Below are 21,501 nucleotides of genomic sequence, written 5' to 3' on the forward strand. Positions count from 1 at the left end.
GTATCTATCTGTCTTTCCGTTTTCTACTATCACTTTCGATTGTTGTCAACTTTAAGCTTCTAATTTAACTTATTCAACTTGGTTTTTGTGGGCGTGTCGATATGGCATTCATTTTCTAGGCCTACTATAAAAATTAATATAAATCAGATGAAATGTAAGTGACAGTTTCGATTGCAAGAATTTAAGTGCAGAAAATGGCTTAAGGTCGTTTTGGTTATTTTGGGCCTATCCCACTGACCATTTTGCGCTTCTTCACTTACTCACCCACTGAGTGACTAACTGAGTGACCGAGCTCTCTTGACATTGCGGTTGTGGTCCTGGATTTGACATATGTTTTTCTTTTTTCGGGGAGTGGGGGAAGTCGAATTGAAAACGAATTGAAATTGAAAAGTATTCAAGTCAGCAAAAGCTGCGTTAGCAACTTTTGCTTTCCCCCTCACACACACGCTCTCAAATTGTTCGAGCATGAAAAAGCCTTAAGCCAACGCTTCTGACAGGATATTTTGTGGTTGTGGTATGAAATGTCCTCAAACTCAACCTCTCAGCACTGCATCCGCACACTTAAATCGAAACATATTGGAGGGGCAAATTACATACAGTTTCACGTTTTATTATGTCCATGTTGACGGGCATCTTGAAAGAATAACTGTCAAAAGCTACATAACTTGACACTTGGCTTGAGTTCCACAATTTCACACAGAGCTCTAAGCTCGCAAAGCTATAAAGAACTTTAGAGAAAGCTAAAGGTATTGACAAAAGTTATGAACTTTCTTCTAAGCTACACATTTTGTCGACTTGAAGTGAACTTTAATCAGTTGGAAACTCTGTCAAGGCTTATATAAACTTGAAACTTTGCTTAAAAACTTTGAATTTAGTGAATTTGATAGTAAGATTTATCTAAATGCCAACTAAGTCCTTAAGTTTTTAGTCGGACTTTATGTCTTGACTACTTATGCATGGTTTTAGTGCTTCGACGAGCGAGTAATCAGCGAGTGAGAAACTTTTTAGTTAAGTTCATTTATTTAGCAGACAAGACTTAGTCATATTCAAAACTAATATATGCACTAACTTTTGAAGACACAATATGCAAAGTCGGATGATTGAAATATATGCTTGGTATTTTAAAAATCGGCCATATGTATGTACTTTAATAGTTTCAGAAACGTGTAGACAAGTTTTGATATGTTAAATTGTGATTCACCAATCCTTAAAGTTTGAAAAAAAGGTTACAAATCGAAAGAGCTAAAAATTGTATGCATAATTCTTGTTTCAACTCTTAGGTGGTTTATTATTTGAAATAGATTTATGATGTAGAAAAAAACCTCATCCTAATCTTCAACACATTAGAACTTTGGCTCGATCCAATCTTTTATTATCCAAGGATTTGATCTCTCGGTGGTTAGTGGGCTGTATAATTAACATAGGTGCTCTTTCCCCTCTTTGATTTCTTGTGAACTTTAAGGTAATCAATGAAAAGGACTTGTTTCTTTGGCGTATTTTCTTTCTTATTCTTGTCGAATTTGACTTTTTTAGAGTATTGGAATGTCTAACCAATTCGTTTGTGGGTTAAACTTTATTAAACCGAAACATAAAAGCTCAGCTTGGACACTAGAATGCTGTTATCAACAGCAAGAGCTTTTCACACTAATGCAAGACAGCTGATTGGCCCCATTAAAAAGACGTTTGTATGTGTGTGTGTGTGTGTAAAGGAATTGGCGCCGAATTCGGCAATGTTTAGATGTGTTAGTGCGTTGTGTTTCAATGTGTTGGAATGTAAACAATAACAACAAAGAAAAAAGGCAAAATGAGAAAGCGTCCCGGCCCATCTACTCACACCGATACGCACACACACACAAACACACACGCACACTGTAGCAACGCAGACGCACAGTTTACGGGTTTACCGTTATGTGTTCCTTCTCCATTCAGTTTCACTTTCAGTCGTCGCCAGACTTCCGCACGGAAGCGTTCGTTGTTGCGTTCAGTCCTCTCTCTCTCTCTCACACACTTTCTGTCTCTTTCTATCTCGTTCGCTCCTATATATTAGTCGCTATCACTTCCGATATCCTTGCGCTACCTCTCAAAATTTTAACTTTCATCATACATACATTACATTTAATTTTGTTTTCTCTGCGTATCTGTGTGTGTTTGTGTGTGTGTGTGTGCATGTATTTACATTTCTTTTGTTGTTAAATTTGTTTCTGTTGTTTTTGTTGCTGCTGTTGACTGGTTCATTGCGCATTTTACCAAACAAACAGGCAAAACAAAAAACAAGGAGAAAATGAAAACTTTCACAAAATTCCCATTAAAAATGTGATCATAAAAATAATAATAATAAATAAAGAAAGAACAAAAAAAACAAAAAAACACACACACAACGAGTGAAAAGTGAAGAAAAAAGAACAAAACACACGCCGAAAAAGAGGTTGGGCACAATTGTTGGCTTAAAACGGAGGTTGTTGTTACTGTTTGCTGTTGTTGTTGTTGCTGTTGCTGTTAAAACAGCTGTTGTTGTAAATGAATGGAGAGCAGACATCTGTGTATGTGTGTGTGTGTGTGTGTCTTGCGTGAGTGTGTGACATACATAAATCTTTAAGGACATTTTTTAATTTCCGCTCGAAAAACAATTCAAAAAGACAACAAAACTATAAACTATGTCAACTTGACTCGACTTCGACTCTCGCCACAATGCGAAACAGCTGTTTCGAATGCACTTTACACCCTCGCACCTAACCCAGCATCCCCATCCCCTCCCCGCATCCCCATCCAGACAGCAAACAACATCCCGCGAGCCCTCCATCCTCCCGCTCATCCCAAAAATCTCCGGCTACAACATTTGCCCCACAGCAGCATGTGCAAAAAAAAAAAAAGAAAAAAGGACAAAAAAGACAGAAAAAGGAAAAAAAAAAAATGTTTACCCAACCTAAAGCCCAGAGCTCTGAAGAAGGTTTCCATAGCCCTATGCCATTTTTTATTTCTCCTCATCTTCTTAGGTTTTTATTTTCTCTTTTGTTTGCACACAGCTTCAAGGAATCACCATATGTGTGTCTGTATGTGTGTGTGTGTGTGTGTGTGTGTGTGTTTCTATATATGGGTATACTTATGTCTCGAGTATTGTGTGTCATTGATATATGCCATTTAGACGAGTTTGCCAGGCAAAAGTCAAGCAACATTTTGCATCAATTTTAAATGTAAACTATAAATTCAATATGCTTGAAATTCGATTAAATGAAATTTATGGCTTTAACATAGTTAATATAGAGATCACATCACGTATACGACACGTTACCCCAAATTCAATTTCAATTTGAAAGCATCATTTTATAAATGAATATTTATGCTCAATTAGTCAATAGTAATTAGACTACACTCGTTAAATATAAAATGTATGAATCGATAATTGTAAACTAAAAACTTCTTAAGTATATGTTCTTCGATTTGTTGTCGAGATATAAACTGATAGGTAAAAAACTTCTGCGACTGATGACTATAGCAACCTAATTGAGTAGCCAACTTGCTACTGACGACTCACGATCACACGATCTCTTCAATTTGTTACTTCTACTTATAGATTAGAACTGACCCTTGGCCCTTTGATCGATTCATACAATTGCCAAGTATTGACTGGGATCGAATAACATAAATTGTTTTATATTTTGTGTGTTGTATGCATAGTTTATTCACATATCAATGCGATCCACTAATGACCCTTTTCAATCAATTTTTTAGTAGCCTTATGTACTAGAAAAAGGTGTTGTATTGATTCTCTATACATATATACATACGTATACTAGCTTTAAGCAATTCCAGCAACGAAACTCAAAAACTGAGAAACTTTTTATGCAAAAAGAAAAACGAAAGAAAGCCCAAAATCCCCACACAAGACACAAGAAACAACAATAACAATTGAGAAGAAACTTAACGGTAGGTTGGGGGCGGGGTGGGTGAGGGTAAAAGGATTGATTTTCATTGATTTGACGAAAGCAAAACCTATGCAAACAATAGAAACCATTGTCGTTTGAGTGCCTTTTATTTTTTTGGGTTGTATCGTTGCTCCTCACACTTTTTCTCTTTGACCACATCAATCATACGCACCGTTGTGCGAGGCAAACGAAGCAGCCGCAGGCTCAAGCACTTGACCGGATTTTTTTTCTTCTACTTTTGCCAACTTACTCAACAATATGCAAATTGCAAATGTGTCTCAAGATTTTTCCTGTTGTAATCATTTTCAGGCTTCAACTTTTAGGTAAAGTTTAAGCCAACATCTGCCACAGACTGCACATTGCTCGGTTTGGTTATGAGTTTCTTTTCATAAAATTTTATCCTACACACACACACTCACATGTGTCTGTGTGTGTGCTGTGAGCTGTGGGTTGGCTGCAAGCTAATTCAATTTTTATACGCTAAATTTTTAACTAAGTCGTTTATCTGGCACCCAACACTGCCAACAGCAACAGCAAAGAGCAACCAAAAGGAAGAAAAAAAAACAAAATTGAAACGCTATTCTTTGGTCATATTATGTGGACACATTTCAGGTTAATTCAGGCGCAAGACTAACGTTGACTTTGACCTCCCTTTGCACGATTATGCAAATTACACCTCTTCCTGCTTTTTATATCGGTGTGGGAATTGATGGAGCAATGGGGGGGGCGGTTGGCGGAGGGTTAGCCAAAATTTATTGCTTAAACACAAACCAAAAACCGGGTCCTAAAGGAACTTTGCTTGATGATTGCATAAACAGCTCATTAAAAGACAAGAAATAAAAAAAAAAACAACAACCGAAAATCCCAAAAATTACGAGTGACAGAGCAAGTAAGCAGGGTCCGCATTTCTAATTTGGATAATGTCCGCGACAACATGGCGTATGTTGCCATAAAAAATGTGCTAATATATACATATTATACCTACATATAGAAAGAAGTTACCTGCACTGAGAAGAATCAACATGTGATTTTGGAATAAAAGAAGCAAAAAACAAAACAAAACATTCGATATAATTTGAATTGAGATACATTTCGTTGGTTTTTTTTTATTATTCATTGGCCCTTTATTATGTTCAGATGGGTGAAATCGGTATAGAGTTGGAATAATTTTTTCTCCAAGTGTATGCTAATGCCTGAGTGCGTGTAAATGGGCCTCATCGTGTGATTAATGAGTCGTTTGACTTGGCACTATCAGCATCAACAGCATCAACAGCATCAACAACAGCTGGAAAGCAATAGCAACAGTCTGACATTTCCCAAGACTCATCTAAGCCACTTTCACTTTAGCCTTAAGCCAGACAAACTAATATAAACCATAATCAACATTATCATCATCATAATCATTAGCATCAGCATCAGCATCAGCTCAGCATTAACATTGCCATCATTGTGATTAGAAGTGCAAAGGAAAAACATGGTGGAAATACAAAAGCCACATTCGGCATTGAAGCGTCCATCGCTAAAGCGTGAAACAGTCGTCGTCAACAACAGTGCGCCCATCAAAAAAGTCACTCTCGTGCCCAAGGATGAGGTGAGCTGAATTCAATTGGGAAATGGGCTAGGAGTAAACAAGGCGAAACAGAACCCCCCCTTAGAAAACAATAATGTCATTACCACGGCACATCAAACACACTTGCGTTTCAGTCTTAAGTTATTCAACTTTTAATCAAAGCTAAGTGCAGCGATCATTCTATAAAAAAAGGTTATATTTTGTATATATCATGATTTTGCGAAAATTGGATAACTTAAAGACAACTTTCGAATTAGCAAATAGACATAGGAATTAAGGAAATCGGTCTTAAACTCACACAATCACAAAGTTAGAGTTTTATTCGAGATATTTTTAGATAATTCTTTGATAATTCCACCTATTTTCCTTGCCAGTTTCTTACTCATTTTTAAAAGTTATAAATGGATTTTAATGCAAATTGAAAGACTTTTAAAAAATTGACTTAATTCATGACATTCAGGACTATTGAGATATTTGTTGTTGCTGTTTATTGGCATTTTTTGTGTCGCTTGAAGATTTCACTTTATAAGCAATGTGATTTACATTCCTTATCATTTGAAAGCGTTAAAAAAAAGATATCACTTTAAAAAATCAATTTAAATTTCACTTTAATACAGTTGAAAAAGAATATATTTGAGGTAATAAGTTTTTAACGACATGGACATTGGGTTAACCCCAGTTAAAACCATCAGGGACTAAAGCAAGACAAGTCTTAAGTTTATTAAGTGGTATTCCAGAATCTATTCCATGTGAATGTGAGTGAGTGCTGGTAAACATCTAAGCAGATGGTCAGTGTTGGTAAATTATTAAGTAACTGCAGATCTATTTTAGCTCATGCGTGAACATGGACAGGGAACCAATCGTGGATCCAAGTGTATGTCCACTTAGAACGTGATTCCATTGAAAAACAAAACACTTGTCATACACACACAACCGCCCACCAATTGGGTGAAGTGCTTAAAATTCATCTCTCGTATATGCCAATTGATTTTGAATTGTCTATTGCCACATTCATTTAATTTGCTGTATTTTGATCAAATTACAACTGTCTAGGTATGTGGCGCATACATACATATACACATATACCCATATACATATATCTTTACGATGAGATGTATTGAGTCTGTAAGTGTATATGACAGAAAACTAATGCTAGGAAAGAAAAAACAAAAACCAATTTGCAATTCTAAAGCATTTTTCCTTTTGGTTAAATGGCAATTTCGGTTTTTATTTTCGTAAGGGATTTCTTTTACGTACAGAATTTCAGTTTTGTCTCGTCTCATCTGCATATTAGAAACAATTTCATGTACTGAATATTTTTGGCCAATGTTAATTAAGTATGCAAATGTTTTTTTGCCTGTTGTCCTTTGAGTTGTGTTGGCTGCTTGGCTGCCTGTCTGCTTGACTAGAACGAAAATGCCTAAGGAAAAGGATTAGGTGACATCCCTTTTCTAGGCTTATTTAATTGCTTTTCTACGCGGCAGAGAAATGACGAAAACAACAACAACAATGTCAAGAAGGCGACAAGGCTTAAAGCATAAAATTTCGATTTCCTTGTCCCCTTTTTTCTCGCCTCGATTGTGCTTCATGAATAAAACAAAGGATCACATAGGGGAGAAGCTAAAGGAACAGGCACCATAGTAAGGAAACCCAAGGAGGGAAGAGAAGTATGAGAAGGTGAAGAGACGTTTTGAACAGATTTCGCAGTTTATAAATTTTTGAAATTATAAACTGAATGGCGGCAACGGCAGCGGCAAAGCAACTTTCGATTGGCATTTCATTTTGGTATTGAAGGTGGCAAACATTCACGGTCTTAGATGGTGTGGGGGGGCTTTGGGTACGGGGACGAGGCTCATAAATAAAACTCGAAACTCGATTTGCCATATTGATTTGCCATATCACACAGAAAAGCTTCAGGCAATGCTGCTATCACAAACAGCCTCTGTCCGTCGTCGCCGCCTGGAAAAGCCAAACAAAATAAAGAAAGAAAGGAAAAAAAAAATTAACTGAAAAGCTAATTTGTTTTCAAACCGAAGTTAATATACTCTCATAGAATAGAATAGGTGATCAGATCCTAGTCAAAAAGCGATAAAAATCGGTTGTTTTTTCATCCAATTAAAAAATATATATATAAACTGAGAGACCATTAGATATATACATATGTGAGCACACAAAGTCTTCGGGGCTGCGTCTTAGACCCACAGCAAGGGTATACGCCATGAGAAAATGGAAACGAAACTTTTTGCGCTGCAAATCTTTTGCAATAAATAAATCCCCACCTTCCAGCGAACTCCTTACGAGTTCACCTGTCTTTTATTACCTTTTTGGCCAGCAAGTAAGCGGGCGAGCAAGGAGCAAGGCAGGAAGGAAGACGGCAAGAAAGGAAATCTGTATGGCAGGAAGGATGAAATGTAGTAAATATAAATAAATAAAATACAAATAAAATTTATAGCAAGAAATAGCAAAAATAATTGAGCAGTCTTTGTCGAAAACGACAAAAAAAAAACAAATATATACAATATATATATATCTGTACCTTTATTTTATGATTCCAATAATTCATCGTCTTTATTTTATTTCATTTCTTTTTTTTTTGTTCATGTACAAATTAAATTTCATTTGGGATGGAATGGCGGACGGCAGAAGGAAATTGAAACGAAAGGATAAGCTTAAAACTCATTTTCAACTTGCTGACAAAGTTTTCCAAAATGAGAAAGTAAAAAACATTAATGAAAATGGGAAAGCAAAAGTTGAGACGAGGTCAATTCCCGCCCTGCCGACTTCTTTGCACTGATTTCCTTTTAATTATCATAATTATGCAATGGAAAATGGCAATTTGTTGGCTAATGACAAGTGGGCGGCTGCGAACATGGACCCACAGCCAGACACACTCACTCACACTCACACACATAACTCGCAAAAACAAAAAAATGGCAGAAAATGGTCATTAAAAAATATGCCACAAAGTGGCATAGACTCCTTTTCCTAAAACTTTACATTAAAATTTCTTAAAGTTAATTTTTACAATCAAAAGATGACACAATTCTGTAGAATACTCAGGACTTTGTTGGAAAAGTATTCATAATTCAATCCAATTCACTCAATCATATATTTCCAACACTTATTTCTGATCTTCATGTTCTTGAACTAGTTCCAATTTCCATTCTTTTAATATGTAATTCTCTGCTCCATATTTTTTAACGACATTCTCCTGAATTATTTTTTACGCTAGTTCATCTAGTCTATAAGACTTCACTTGGTAAATTATAAGTCAGCAAATTGCAAACGGAACTAGTTCTTTTCCCCAACACTTTAGCCTTTAAATTTGGTTAGCTATTTCTCTGATTGCAAGAGCGTCTTTGGGGCAATTTGTGGTCAAAGATAAGACGGCGATTGGGCGAAGACAAAGTGTGGCGAAACTGGATCAATAAATAAAAGTAGACAATAAATTTTGCATGCAAAGCAAATGGAGATACGGATAAAAGGCCAAAAGGCTTTCAGCGTGCCACCAAGTAAGCAAGGAATGCAAAACTTCTACAATTTGTTTTTTCTTCTTCTTGGCATTTTACCCTTTTCATTAATAACTGTGACACATACAAACAGACAGACAGACAGAAAGACCGACCGACACATGCACAATAAAGATGAGCTAGATGGGCTGCTATGTTGTGGGTGTGGTCACTTTATAAATGAGCCACCGCAAAAGTCCATCATAATGACATAAGTTTTGTGTGTGCAAAACTTTGTTTGCCACTTTTGCTCGTTCAACTTGGCCTCATACACGGACACGGTGCGGACTCCGGCTCGGTCTTTGGCTCGTTCTCCGGCACGGTCTCTGCCTGCTCATCAATGTTGCAAATGATTTTTTGGGGTCCTTTGGGGGCCATTTTCTACTGACCCTTGTCCTACCTAGCAATAGCATGTAGTGCCTGGTGCCTGGTGCCTAGTGGCTTCTGTCATCTATGTACATATGTATGTATAGACATTATGCCGAATTTCAATATAAATGTGTGTGTGTGGCTCTCGGTCTCTCTCTCTCTCTCTCTCTCTGTTCTTATTATTACAAATTCTAGTTAAAAAAATAACCTACACAAAAAAAACCAAAAAGAAAAGAAACACCTACATTTAGTTGAACCCTGACAGTCGACAAGCATGGATCAACATTTATTGGAGGTTAGTTTAATTGCAACTCTTTCAAAATAAAGTCTTATCATCAGATAGAAGACAAATATCCAAAGTATTTCAAGAGATCCTTGCGATTCATTCAAGTAAATGAAATAGGTTTAAGGATACATTTCAAACTTCCTTCAATTTCGTGTGTTTCAGTGCCAAAAAATCGCCGGTATAGCTTATATGAAAGTTTAAGTTAATCATTTACTTTTATTATAACAAATTTACTACAAATTGAAACAAATAAGTTGCCATTTAACTCCACCCAGTTCAAGGATAGAATGGGTAAAGTTAGATTCTAATTACACGTCATGGCCAATTGGCGTATACAAGACATATTCCCCAACGACTTGACCCCCAAGTCCAACATTAGTTTTACCTAAAAGCATTCTTTCGATACCCTCGCTAAAGCTAAAGGTATATGTATACCTCCAAGTAAGCCAAAAGCCATAAATAAATATAGAAATAATATTGTCAATATATAAATTCACCTAAATTTGTATATCAATAGTGTAGGGTACACAAAGTTCGCATAGGGCAAAAACTCTGCTTGGGAGCTGAGAAAAAAAAAAAAAACATAAAACCAAATTAATTGCCAAAAGTGGGCGGAGTTTACTGCGTTTGACCAAAATTATGAATGCAGTCCATAGAGAACAGAGCAGAAAAAATCTATAGAGAATTTCTGTGGGATGATGGAGGAGAAGAAGGGAAAAAGAAAGAGACAGATTAAAGGACTTTCGCACCGATGAACAAGGCACACTAACAAAAGGAACTAACATCAAAATTTATATTCCCTCGTTTAGTGGACAACAATTGTGAATTGTTTGGCATTGTTATTGTCCACTCATTGTCCCTGGCACACTGTCTCGTTCATTAGCTATTAATGCGATACTAAGCCATAGAGAAGGTGTGACAATTGCTGGGCCAAAACGCAAACAGACGGACAAAACGGAACATAAATGAAACCCAAAATAATAAAAATGAAAACAGAATGAAACACAACAAAAAATGTGTAGGAGTGAGCATGGAACAGGACACTCCAAGCCTAGCTATCTATATCTATATATATATTTCTATGTATGTATCCATGCCGTATATTCAGGGCCATTCAATTTTAGGCATAAATTCAATGAGGGAAAGTTTATGAAAACGAGGGTTACCCAATCCCTTATGGCAATTGGTCATCTAGATAAGAAAATAGTTTAAACAAACTGCTATACCCTTTCATATTTATGTTAGCTTCTGCCTTTAGATTTAATTATATTTGTATTTTGCTCTAATTGTTATTATCCCACTCATAAAGTTTGCAAACAGCCCTCGAAATCGATTTGGTCTTGTTATACTCTTCTAAAACAACAATGTAACTAACCACTTTGATTAAATGTTTGCTAGAGCAAACACCTGCAATCATATATACAACAATAGCGAAGGGTCACAAGTATTTGAAGTAATCGATCTAGTAATCGCATTTCCAGACGTCAATACAAATACAAAACGCAAAATGGGCATAACTGTCGAAAAGAGCAGTAGTGAGAACTCGCAGATGAATGGATAGATGAAAAGTTACAAATCTATTGAAAACTGTGGCAGACTATTGCATACTTCAGGGGGCAAGTTTCCGCAATAAGAGCTTACGTCTATATGCCTAATTAGTACAATAAAAAGTTAGAGTATGGAGTAAGTAAGGGTATAGAGACTTCGGCATGGACAAAGTAACTTCAAGCCAACTCTTTGGTTTCATTCTACGTAGATATTTTTGGGGCCAGCGGCCAATTTATTTTTTTCGTTTCTGTTTGTGGCCAAAATGATGATGCGTATGCCTGCAAAGCCACGCTAAATGAAAACAGGCGTAAATTATGGCTGCAGTGGATATAGAGTTGGCAGCTGGCAGTTCGAATTGGGATTGGGATTTGGGCCGTTTAGCTGGAAGGGAGGAGATTACCACAAAAACGTACTTATTGTTGTTATTGGCCTTGGACCAGCCGCGGCACTTCAGGCGCAATGCATTTACAGCTCATTAAGTAAACGTTGTTCATGGAAAAAAAGGGGGACAGGAAACCGGATGCAGACAGGAGAATGAAGGTAATTTCCTACATTCATCTGTTTGAATCGATGGAAACCATTGTGTTTGCATCATTTGCATCTTGCCCAGTAGCAAAATATGTATTAAAATAAGTATTACTCATGCGACATGTATAACACTTTATAAACTGATCTTAACTCAATCGGTCTTTGAGTTTCTAGAATAGACATTTGATCTAGTTTTTAAAGAGAATTAAAACCAAAAGCATTACAACTCTCCTTACATTAATTTAAATAAATAATAATAAGTAGGAAGAAATGATAGAAATTAATAATATATTTGCAATAATTAAATTAAAAACATGTTACATATTTGGAAATCCTAATATCTCATAGTGACCTTTCGTATTTAGCATCTCATCTCCGCGGACTTTTGGTTAGAAAGAGAACAGAAAGAATTTCATTTTTTTTTCCCCTTATTTTTGGCAAATAATTACCGCAAATTGTTTGCAGTGAGCGCAACCCAAACAAAAGGATCAGGAAAATGCAAACTGTGCGAACTGTTGTTTGGCATGCCCGGAGGCAGCCTTTTGCTTTATGGTCTAGCATAAACAATTTCCCAACTACATACATACATACCCACACACACACAGACACCCACACACACCCATAAACACCCACATGCAAAGGACTATACACAAAGTTGCACTCAGAAATGTTGCCATTTCTCGTTCGTTTTGTTTTTGAGTCTTTAATTTTCATTCTCACCGCCTCTACCAAACGTTGAGTACTTAATTGGATTTCACTTCTACGATTTTGAGTCTGATTCTGGGACTGGGACTGTGACTGGGACTGGTACTGGGTCTGAGTCCGAGACTCGGGTGAATCTCATTTCAATGAACAATGTGACGAGCATGTGACTGGGCGAGTGCGATAAGTTTTAGCACACATCAAACACAAAAATAAGCTTAAAGGAAGACAAAATTTGCAGCTGACAGTCTGCTTACAAAGTAAATGTTCAACTGAATGACAATGTTTTTATTCGAATCGAAGGTTTAAACTCCTTTTGGGTCTCTGAGAGTAAATCTAATTTTTTGTTGCATACTTTTAGGTTAGCATCGAAACAGCAAGTTCTGTATTAATCGTTTTCATGTCAACTGTTTTAACTCATTTAAGCAAAACTATATTAATATGTTAAGTATTTTTCAATATTTTATATTTAGGAACTTTGGAGAAGACTTTTGGCTGTCACTTTAAGCATTTTGAGATACTTCACTCCAATAATCGTTAACTTTACTTTCGATTCTTTTTACTACCTACTCGCACTTAAGGCAACTATGACAATAAAAATGAAAAAAGAGAACCAATCAAACTTTATGAATTATGTATGTTATGGTACTTGAACATTTTTATAGCTCTCTTTTCCTTGTTGCTCACTTTCATCCATCTAAGAATGAATGTTGCTTACAGACAGACAAAATTGAATTACTCTTCTTCTCATAATCAATCAAAACAAAACGAATTTCAATTAGCAATTTCATTGCCACATGAATTCAATCCATTTAAATGCAAATCGAAACGGAAATTTAAATGAATTTCAGAACTGGGACCCGCATGGCCCGCCTCCCCGTATCCCATCCACAAATTTTAAGCCAAGCCTCAGTCGAGCAAAATCAACATGCAAAGTGCATTAAATTAGTTTAGAATTCAGCTCGAGAATAAAGGAATTCGCTGACGAGGAGCAAAAGTGTGTATGTACATATGTATGTATGTATGACCTTTTTTGGCCTTAAATTGCTTCGCATTCGCTTGTCAATTAAGTTGCATCAAGGACAACAACGTTTGCCACGCCTCCATCTTTTGGTCTATGGCATCGATTGCATTGCCATTTTGCCCCTTTTTGGCACTTCCTCCCACGATTGGCAATTTGTTTCTTGCCCCGCCCACCCCTGATTTTTCCATTCACTGCATTCGCCAGAGCCGAGAAAAAAGCGAAAATCAAAAAAATATAAACCGAATGAAAAATATTTGTTCAGCTGCAAGTCGATCAATGCCATCAGCAGTCATCAATAAACCAAAAAAAATAAAAACATAACTAAAAAAACATTAAGAAAAGAAGAGCAAACAATCGATTTCTTGTCATCGAGTGAAGTGAATCAATGAAGCATCGCAGATTTATTTAAAGTGCACAAAAATATGTCAGGATTAAGTATTTATTATGACTTGTTTTAAACATTTTGGATAGATGTCATTTGAGTTGTTCTTAACTGGTTGACTTTGGCTTTATCCTGACAATCCTTGACTTCTAACATTCTTTTTGTGCTTGAATACAATGATGTAATGCGGAACAACAATTTCTATTTCCGATTTCTATATGTTATAGTTCAGATTCAAATATAAGATAGAAGCTGATATAAAAAGATTCGTTTCAATAGTTTGGACAAACAGATTTCATTATACTTTCGGAAAGCCTAAAAAAACAATTGTATGACACTTTGTTCGTGGCAATAAAATGAGAGAAGAAATTTTTAATTAAAACCAAATACGCAATAACGGAATAAGCAAAATGCAATAACAAATTTCAATTAATAAATTGAATAACATCAAAAACAGAGACACAATAAACGCCAAAATTTAATCCACTTCAAGAACTTAAAAAATAAACTAAACACAAATAATAATGAAAATCTTTTGGGATTGGGAAGATGATAATTTCGATTTATGTATTCATTTATTTATCGCGTGAAGCGGGGAAAGGGAGAGGGCACAAAAGTAACCCATTCTGCAATTGAATGAATTGAATTTGAATAGGTTCAAATCTTTACCATTTGATATCCAATTGATGATAAAATACTACAAGGTTTAGATGGTTTTTGGAAATTAAATCCTCGGGATTGTAATGCAGATCGAAAGAGATTATTCCAACTTAAAAATGAAGACGTAAATTTTTCAAATACTCCAAAAATCAACTAAATCTTTATGAAATTTAGGTTCAATGAAATAATTTGCTGTTCCTTGGCAATTTTTGTCTCCATTGATGACTAGCACGATTAAAATTCCATTCGAAATAAATTTGTGAAATGAATAAAATCTATAAATGATTCAAAAATCTTTAAGAGCATGGCCCCTAAATTCGCGGGGCCCGTAGCATTTGCAAATCCGGCACTGAAATGTGCTTAAATTGTACTCCAATTTACCAAAATTTATGCTAAAACCGATTGACAGATTTGACAAAAGGAAAAAAAATTCAAGCATTAAATATAATTTGTGTGTGTGTGTGTGTGTTTGTTTTTTTGTATATTTTTAGGAACTTGTCGCCATTTCACCAGAACGACGAAATTGGCGTGGCATATTCATAGCTCTATTGGTAATTGCCGCTGTCTTTAGCTTGATAATATTTTCGATATTTTTGCTATCGCCGGAAGATGAGGGCCTACGAATACGGGGTCGCCGTATGTTGCCCAGCGATATATTGGGCAAAAGTCTGCAATGGCGGCCATTTAATGGCACCTGGAGCAATGGTTTGTTCTCAATTCCTTTTGGACGACTTTTGGCTTTAATCTAACCAATTTCATTGCAGACAATGAGCTCGTCTATCGCGATCCAACTGGCGGCCTCTCCATCCTCAATATGGCCGATTATACCACCCGCATTCTTATGACCAATTCCACATTTGTAAGTCGAACTAAAGCAACTTCTACTTTAATTATAATTGGGTTTTGATTTTGTTTTGGTTTTAGCGACAATTGAATGCGGAATCATTTCTAGTTGCACCCGATCAAAAGTATGTTCTACTTCAATCGGACAGTAATGCCGAAGGATCTAGGTAGGTTATCAGATGTCTTAACTATGACGCATTTGGGTCATGATGTCCCCCGGCTTTTTCAGACACCATGTGTATGAGGTACAAACAGCAAATACATTTCCACTGGGACCAACAGAGAACATTGCCGAAGCTCCACGTCTACAGCATGTGGTTTGGGCACCAATCAATCCACCACCACCCCCAGCACCCATCTCGCCATCGACGTCTACGATGGCTCCATTGCCAAGCGGAAGTATAATACTCAATAGTCTGGCTGGTGCCGCAGCAGGCGGCAAGCCCATAGTGGCCAGCCCGGTTGGGACTTCGAATGCGGCTGGCACAACGGGCAGCACATCGGCCCCCTATTCGCTGAATCAGGCGATTGCTTTTGTCCACTACAATGATATCTATTACAAGCCCAAGGTGCAGGGCGAGCTGGTCTGTCGCATTACCCACACTGGATTGGGGGGCATCTACTACAATGGTATACCCGACTGGACATATGAGAATGTTCCCGAATTGATGGAAAGCCGGATGAGTAGCATGGCCTTCTCGCCGGATGGACTATTTCTGGCCTTTCTTAGCTACAATGACAGCGATGTCAATGAATACAAGTACGAGATGTCCTTGCGAAGCTATGAAATGTTCGTTATAAACCTTTTTCGTTTCCCTTCAGATACACTTGGATGGGCGATGACATCAAGTATCCAGCGGTTTTGACTCAACGCTACCCCAAGGCCGGGGCCCGCAATCCCAATGTGACGGTGAATGTGGTCAATTTATCGGTGATTAAGTACATATTTCCCATTCAAATCAAATTGCCCGCCGAACTGGCCAACGGAAGCTATGTGGGCGGTCTAACCTGGGCCTCGCCCATCGATCTGTCGGTCACAGTGACAAATCGCGATCAGACAAAAGCAACGACAGTGATTTGCCGTGCACCGCAATTCAATTGCCAGGTGGTGCACACAGAGGTGACCATCAATGATGGTTGGGTCCTGCCGGCGGAGAAACCAATCTTTTCCGTCCGAATTGCTGCCCAAATGCGAGTTCTGGGACAACGGCAACTGCAGATGCAAATGCAATGGCAATTGCAATTGCAGGAGACGCAAGGCAAATCATCTCCGAGCAATGACAGTCTGGCCAATGTGACAAATGGACAGACCACTTATGAAATATCCCAAGGTGGCTACCTGCTGAAACGTCTGCCGGTGCGAGATGGCGAACATGGCCATTATCGGCATGTGGTGTTCATATCATCACTGGACCGCCGACCAGTGCCACTTACCATGGGCCGATTCGAGGTCACCGAAATACTTGGCTGGGATGAGGCCAATGAAATTGTTTACTTTATGGCTGCTCCTGAGAAACGTCCGGGCGAACGGCATCTCTACAAGATCAGCCTTAAACTAAACGTTACCGAATCGAATCGCACTTATATAACATCGACTCAACCCACATGTCTGACATGCGACAATACGGAGGCGACCTATCGTTTGCATAGAGCGCGTAGTACGGGTCCATCCTCCTCCAATCCGCAATCATCATCATCATCAGGATCCTCATCTGGATCGTTTGCGGGCAACGATGATCGATGGGATGATATTGTTGCACGTCTCGAACCAGATGATTGTATCTACGATATACCCAAAAATTGTCTATACAATCGTGTGCAATTTAGTCGTGACTTTGGCTACTATGTGCAAGAATGTCTGGGTCCCGAAGCGCCCAGTGTCTATCTGGTTGAGACGGCTACCAACGAAAAGGTATTCGTTCTCAATGCCGGCGATGTGTTACGCCATCGTCTTGCCCAGTTGGCCGTGCCCCAAATGCGAACATTTAGTGTGGAAATACGTCACGGATTCCATGCACAGGTGCGGCTCTTTATGCCACCTGGCATGCGTGAGGAAGAAGAGGTGGCATTTCCTTTGGTCCTGCATGTGTAAGTACAACCACCAGTCCACACAAGGGTCCTTAGTTCTCATTCAATTCCCATTTAGCGATGCCTCACCGGGCTCTCAATTGGTCACAGAGCGTTTCCATGTCGACTGGAATTGGTATTTGGCCAGTCAACGTAGTTTCATTGTGGCACAAATCGATGGTCGTGGCAGTGGCTATCAGGGCGAATTGTTACGTACTCAGGTCCATGGCAAATTGGGCACCGTTGAGGTGGAAGATCAACTGGGTGTTCTCACGTAAGTATTGGCATTTCCCTCGGATCTTCAGTGCATCACATTCAAGGTTTTTTTCTTTTTGTCTAGATATTTGCGCGATAATCTAAAATTTATCGATCCATTGCGCATTTGCGCCTTTGGCTGGGGCTACGGTGGCTATGCATCTGCCATGATGCTAATCGATGACTCTCAACAGGTGCTCCAATGCGCTGTGGCCATAAATCCGATCGTTAGCTTTGGCTATCACTGTGAGTAGCAGTTTCCTTCATTCTAGACAATGTCTTGTTAACATATTTTATTTCTTTCCTATAGATTCATTTTTCACCGAACGGTATATACCGCTTAAGGGCGACTATTTGCGAGCATTGCAAGAGGCCGATCTGACAATGAAAGCTGGCAATATCAAGGGACGAAATCTAATGCTAATGCATGGCACCGCCGATACACTAGTTCATCAGGAGCATACTTTAATGCTGGTTAGAGCATTGGTCGATCAGCAAGTTAAATTCCGTCATCAGGTCTATCCCGATGAGGATCATACAATTGGCCGATCGCTGAGCCATGTCTACAAGACAATGGAATGGTACTTCGATGAATGCTTCGGACCTGTCGATGACAACGAGTGGGATCCGACGGGATTATTTGTGTTTAAACAATAATTAAGACCCCCTACGATCCTTACGACGAGGATCCGTTGGCCAATCAGCTCAACGATATTGAAATCAATCCGGATCCAGATCCGAGCAGTAATCTAACAGCCACAACAACAACATCAACAACGCTCGGATCAGCGCTAGACGAATTAGATCATAGCCTACAAGTGCTCGATCTAATGACCTCAACGACAACGACACTAAGCAAGAAATTCTCTGGAAAATTATGCAATTACAGTAGCAAACGGAAATTGCAGCCATCCCAAACGGCGTTGGCCAAGAAAATGAAGATACTACAGCACTAACAAGCGAATGGAACACAACTGTGAAAGGAGCGAGTGCCAATGCGAACGAGCGAGTGATCGTGAGCGAGTAAGTTAGTATCTTGCGCTCCAATTTGCTCCTTCTTCGATCACTATTGACGCGTTGAAAGTATCTTCAAGAAATTTTCAAAATAATTGCAAATAATTGAAATTTCCAACAAATATAAGAATATTATTTAAACAATTTTTTATTGGAGAAAGAGAGCTATAAGCCAGCCAGGTGATTCATTTATGCGACTGATTAATTAACATATTGTATTTAACATAATTAAAACAAAATAAATCTTGAGAATTGAGCAAATTGTCGTTGCCGTGCATATTCGTCGTCGATGATTCCGTAGGGGAAAAACAACCAAAAAGAAAAAAAACAAAACAAAACATAATAATAAATATGATTAAATATAATAAAGTTCAACTATTTTATGTATGTATGTATATGTTGAATTAGTTTATTCGTCACATGCGTATGTGTATGTGTTATTATTTACAAATACAAATACAAATACAAATATATATATATATATATTTAAATGTAATTAAAAACATAAAAAATATAAGTGTGTATGTAAATGTCTGAATTGTGTGTATATTGACTGAACGTTTGTGGTTAATTTTTTTTTATTTTTTTTTTTTTTTGTTCTTTGCTTCTGTAAATATTAAGTATGTTATTTTTTTGTCCAAATTAAACGAATTGATATATAATAAAATACTTTTAATCGAACAAGTCGAAAGCAAACGATAATAAACATTTAATTAGTTAACTATTTGAGAGTAGTTCAATGCTTCAATTCCATTCCAAAATCGTTTGTGATAGTCGACACTGAAGCGACTATAAATCCAAAAAACAAAAATGAAAACGAATACCCTGCAATTTAGCTAGTGGACACATAAATCTAGGGTATTTGCTGCTTAAGTTAATATTTACAACAATTTTTTTCATACATGTTTGTAGAAAAATTGATAAATTATAATTATTGTTGTTGTTTTTTTTTTTTTTTACGATACGAAAAAATGTATTTAAAAAACAAAACAAAAGAAAACAAATGGGGGAAAACACATTTTTTTTAGATTTTTTACCATTAACATTAATGAAAGATTTAAAACCAAAAATTTTACTATAAATGACAAAATATAAACGAAAAAAAGTAAAAGTTTATAACTATTAGAAACAAAAGGCAAGATTTACTTTGGCTGTGTCAAAGATTTTTATAGCTCTGCATATTATAAAATTCCAAAGTCCAAAATCGAAACATAACAAAAGATATTTAAAACCAATTACTGACAGTATCAATTATAAGCCCACTCGAAAGTAATTAAATATCTAATCTCGGTACTCAAACCAAGTGACCAATTCGTAGGTATTTCGAGGGAAATTTTGCAGAACTATAGAAACCGATCGATTGCCATTTATATTTGATGAGAATGAATTCTCATAAATTATAGCAACTAGTACATATTATACCACACGTACACACACACACACATACTTAGGTGTTAAATGTTGCGTCAATAAGCCTCTCCCCCACCCAAAAAAAAAAAATGTGTCGAATGAAAGGTTTTAATTATAGAGAATTATTCAATCGGCTGCTGATTGAAAACACTAAAATATAAAAATAAAGAAAAAGCAACAACTACATATATAAACTAAAAAAAAAAGTCAAACGATAAATGAAACTAAAATACTTCCAAACCAACTAAAAACAAAAACATACACAAACCGAATGAAAAAAATAATAGGCAAGCTTTAAATGTTGTACCCGAGGAAAGGAAATACAAATTAAAAACTAACAAAAATGTTACTTAAACCAAAAAAAAAAAAAAAAAGAAAAAAAGAAAAAACAAAATATCTAGAGAAAACCAAAAAAAAAAAAAAAAAAAAAAACAAAAAAACTGTATATGTAACTGTTGAATAACAAATAGCGCAAAAATAAAAAAAAAAAACATCAACAAAAAAATGGACTATAATTGAATGTTAAAAAAAGACACAAATGGAAAAACAAATAAAGAATATTTATAAATGTTTAAAACAAGAAAAAAAAATCTGTATACAAAAATGCATTCATACATACAAAAAATGTCATGATTAAAAACAATAAAAAAAAAAAAAAAAAAAAGGAAAAACAAATACCAAACATAAAAATAATAATTATGCTATATAAAAACAAAACGAATGTGTATTTTATGTATTTCAACTAAAAGTAAAACTTAAACTAACACTTTAACAAAAACGAAACTCAAACGTGGAACAAGACATGTAAACGCAAAGCTAACAGCAAACAAAAACAAAACAAAAAAACAAACAGAAAAAGAAATTAATTAATAAAACAAGAAACAACAAACCAATGAATAAGTCTCATTTCCATAAAGTACAAAAGTATTTAGACAGAATGTACAATTTTTGGTTTTATTTGTTAATATACAAAAAAAAAAAAGACCAAACTATAACATTGACACCGTTTTTTTATTCTTTTTTTCCATTTTTATTTACCACATCAAGTTATTTGGTTTCAAAAACGATAACAAAACAATTCATACAAACTTTCAAACAGTTGAAAACCAAAAAGAAAAACATAAAAAATAAATCTAAAGAATAGTTTAAAATGTGCAGCAGAAAAAAAAAACTATGTATTTCCAAATAAAAGATAATTATAAAACAAAATAACGATAAAAAAGAAACCAATTAAAACATTTAAAATAAAGAATTTTTTTGTGTGTATGCAAAATTTAAAGTGAATACTTGTAACAAACACGATGCAAATGGATGGGAAGATGAAAAAGAAAGGCTTGAAGTTAAGTAACGTCTATTATTAAATCGGAAATGCTTCCTTCTATGCGTTGCACACTCGCCAAAGCCCGATAAT

At 36.4% G+C, this 21,501-nt stretch overlaps 1 protein-coding gene across 1 annotated transcript; it reads left to right on the top strand.

Annotated features, from left to right (window-relative positions):
- The first annotated feature begins 1,964 nt into the window (after window positions 1–1,964).
- On the top strand, window positions 1,965–20,264 carry LOC137573334 (inactive dipeptidyl peptidase 10). The gene is made up of 11 exons (XM_068285264.1): window positions 1,965–2,013; window positions 2,259–2,425; window positions 5,381–5,514; window positions 14,993–15,206; window positions 15,266–15,360; window positions 15,426–15,511; window positions 15,574–16,104; window positions 16,167–17,432; window positions 17,491–17,685; window positions 17,752–17,912; window positions 17,977–20,264. Exons 3-11 carry the CDS (start codon window positions 5,398–5,400, stop codon window positions 18,321–18,323), a joined length of 3,012 nt encoding a protein of 1,003 aa, XP_068141365.1. The 5' UTR covers window positions 1,965–2,013; window positions 2,259–2,425; window positions 5,381–5,397; the 3' UTR covers window positions 18,324–20,264.
- The last annotated feature ends 1,237 nt before the right edge of the window (window positions 20,265–21,501 follow it).

Source organism: Drosophila tropicalis, unplaced genomic scaffold (genome assembly GCF_018151085.1).
Source record: "Drosophila tropicalis isolate 14030-0801.00 unplaced genomic scaffold, ASM1815108v1 contig_4, whole genome shotgun sequence".
NCBI lineage: Eukaryota > Metazoa > Arthropoda > Insecta > Diptera > Drosophilidae > Drosophila > Drosophila tropicalis.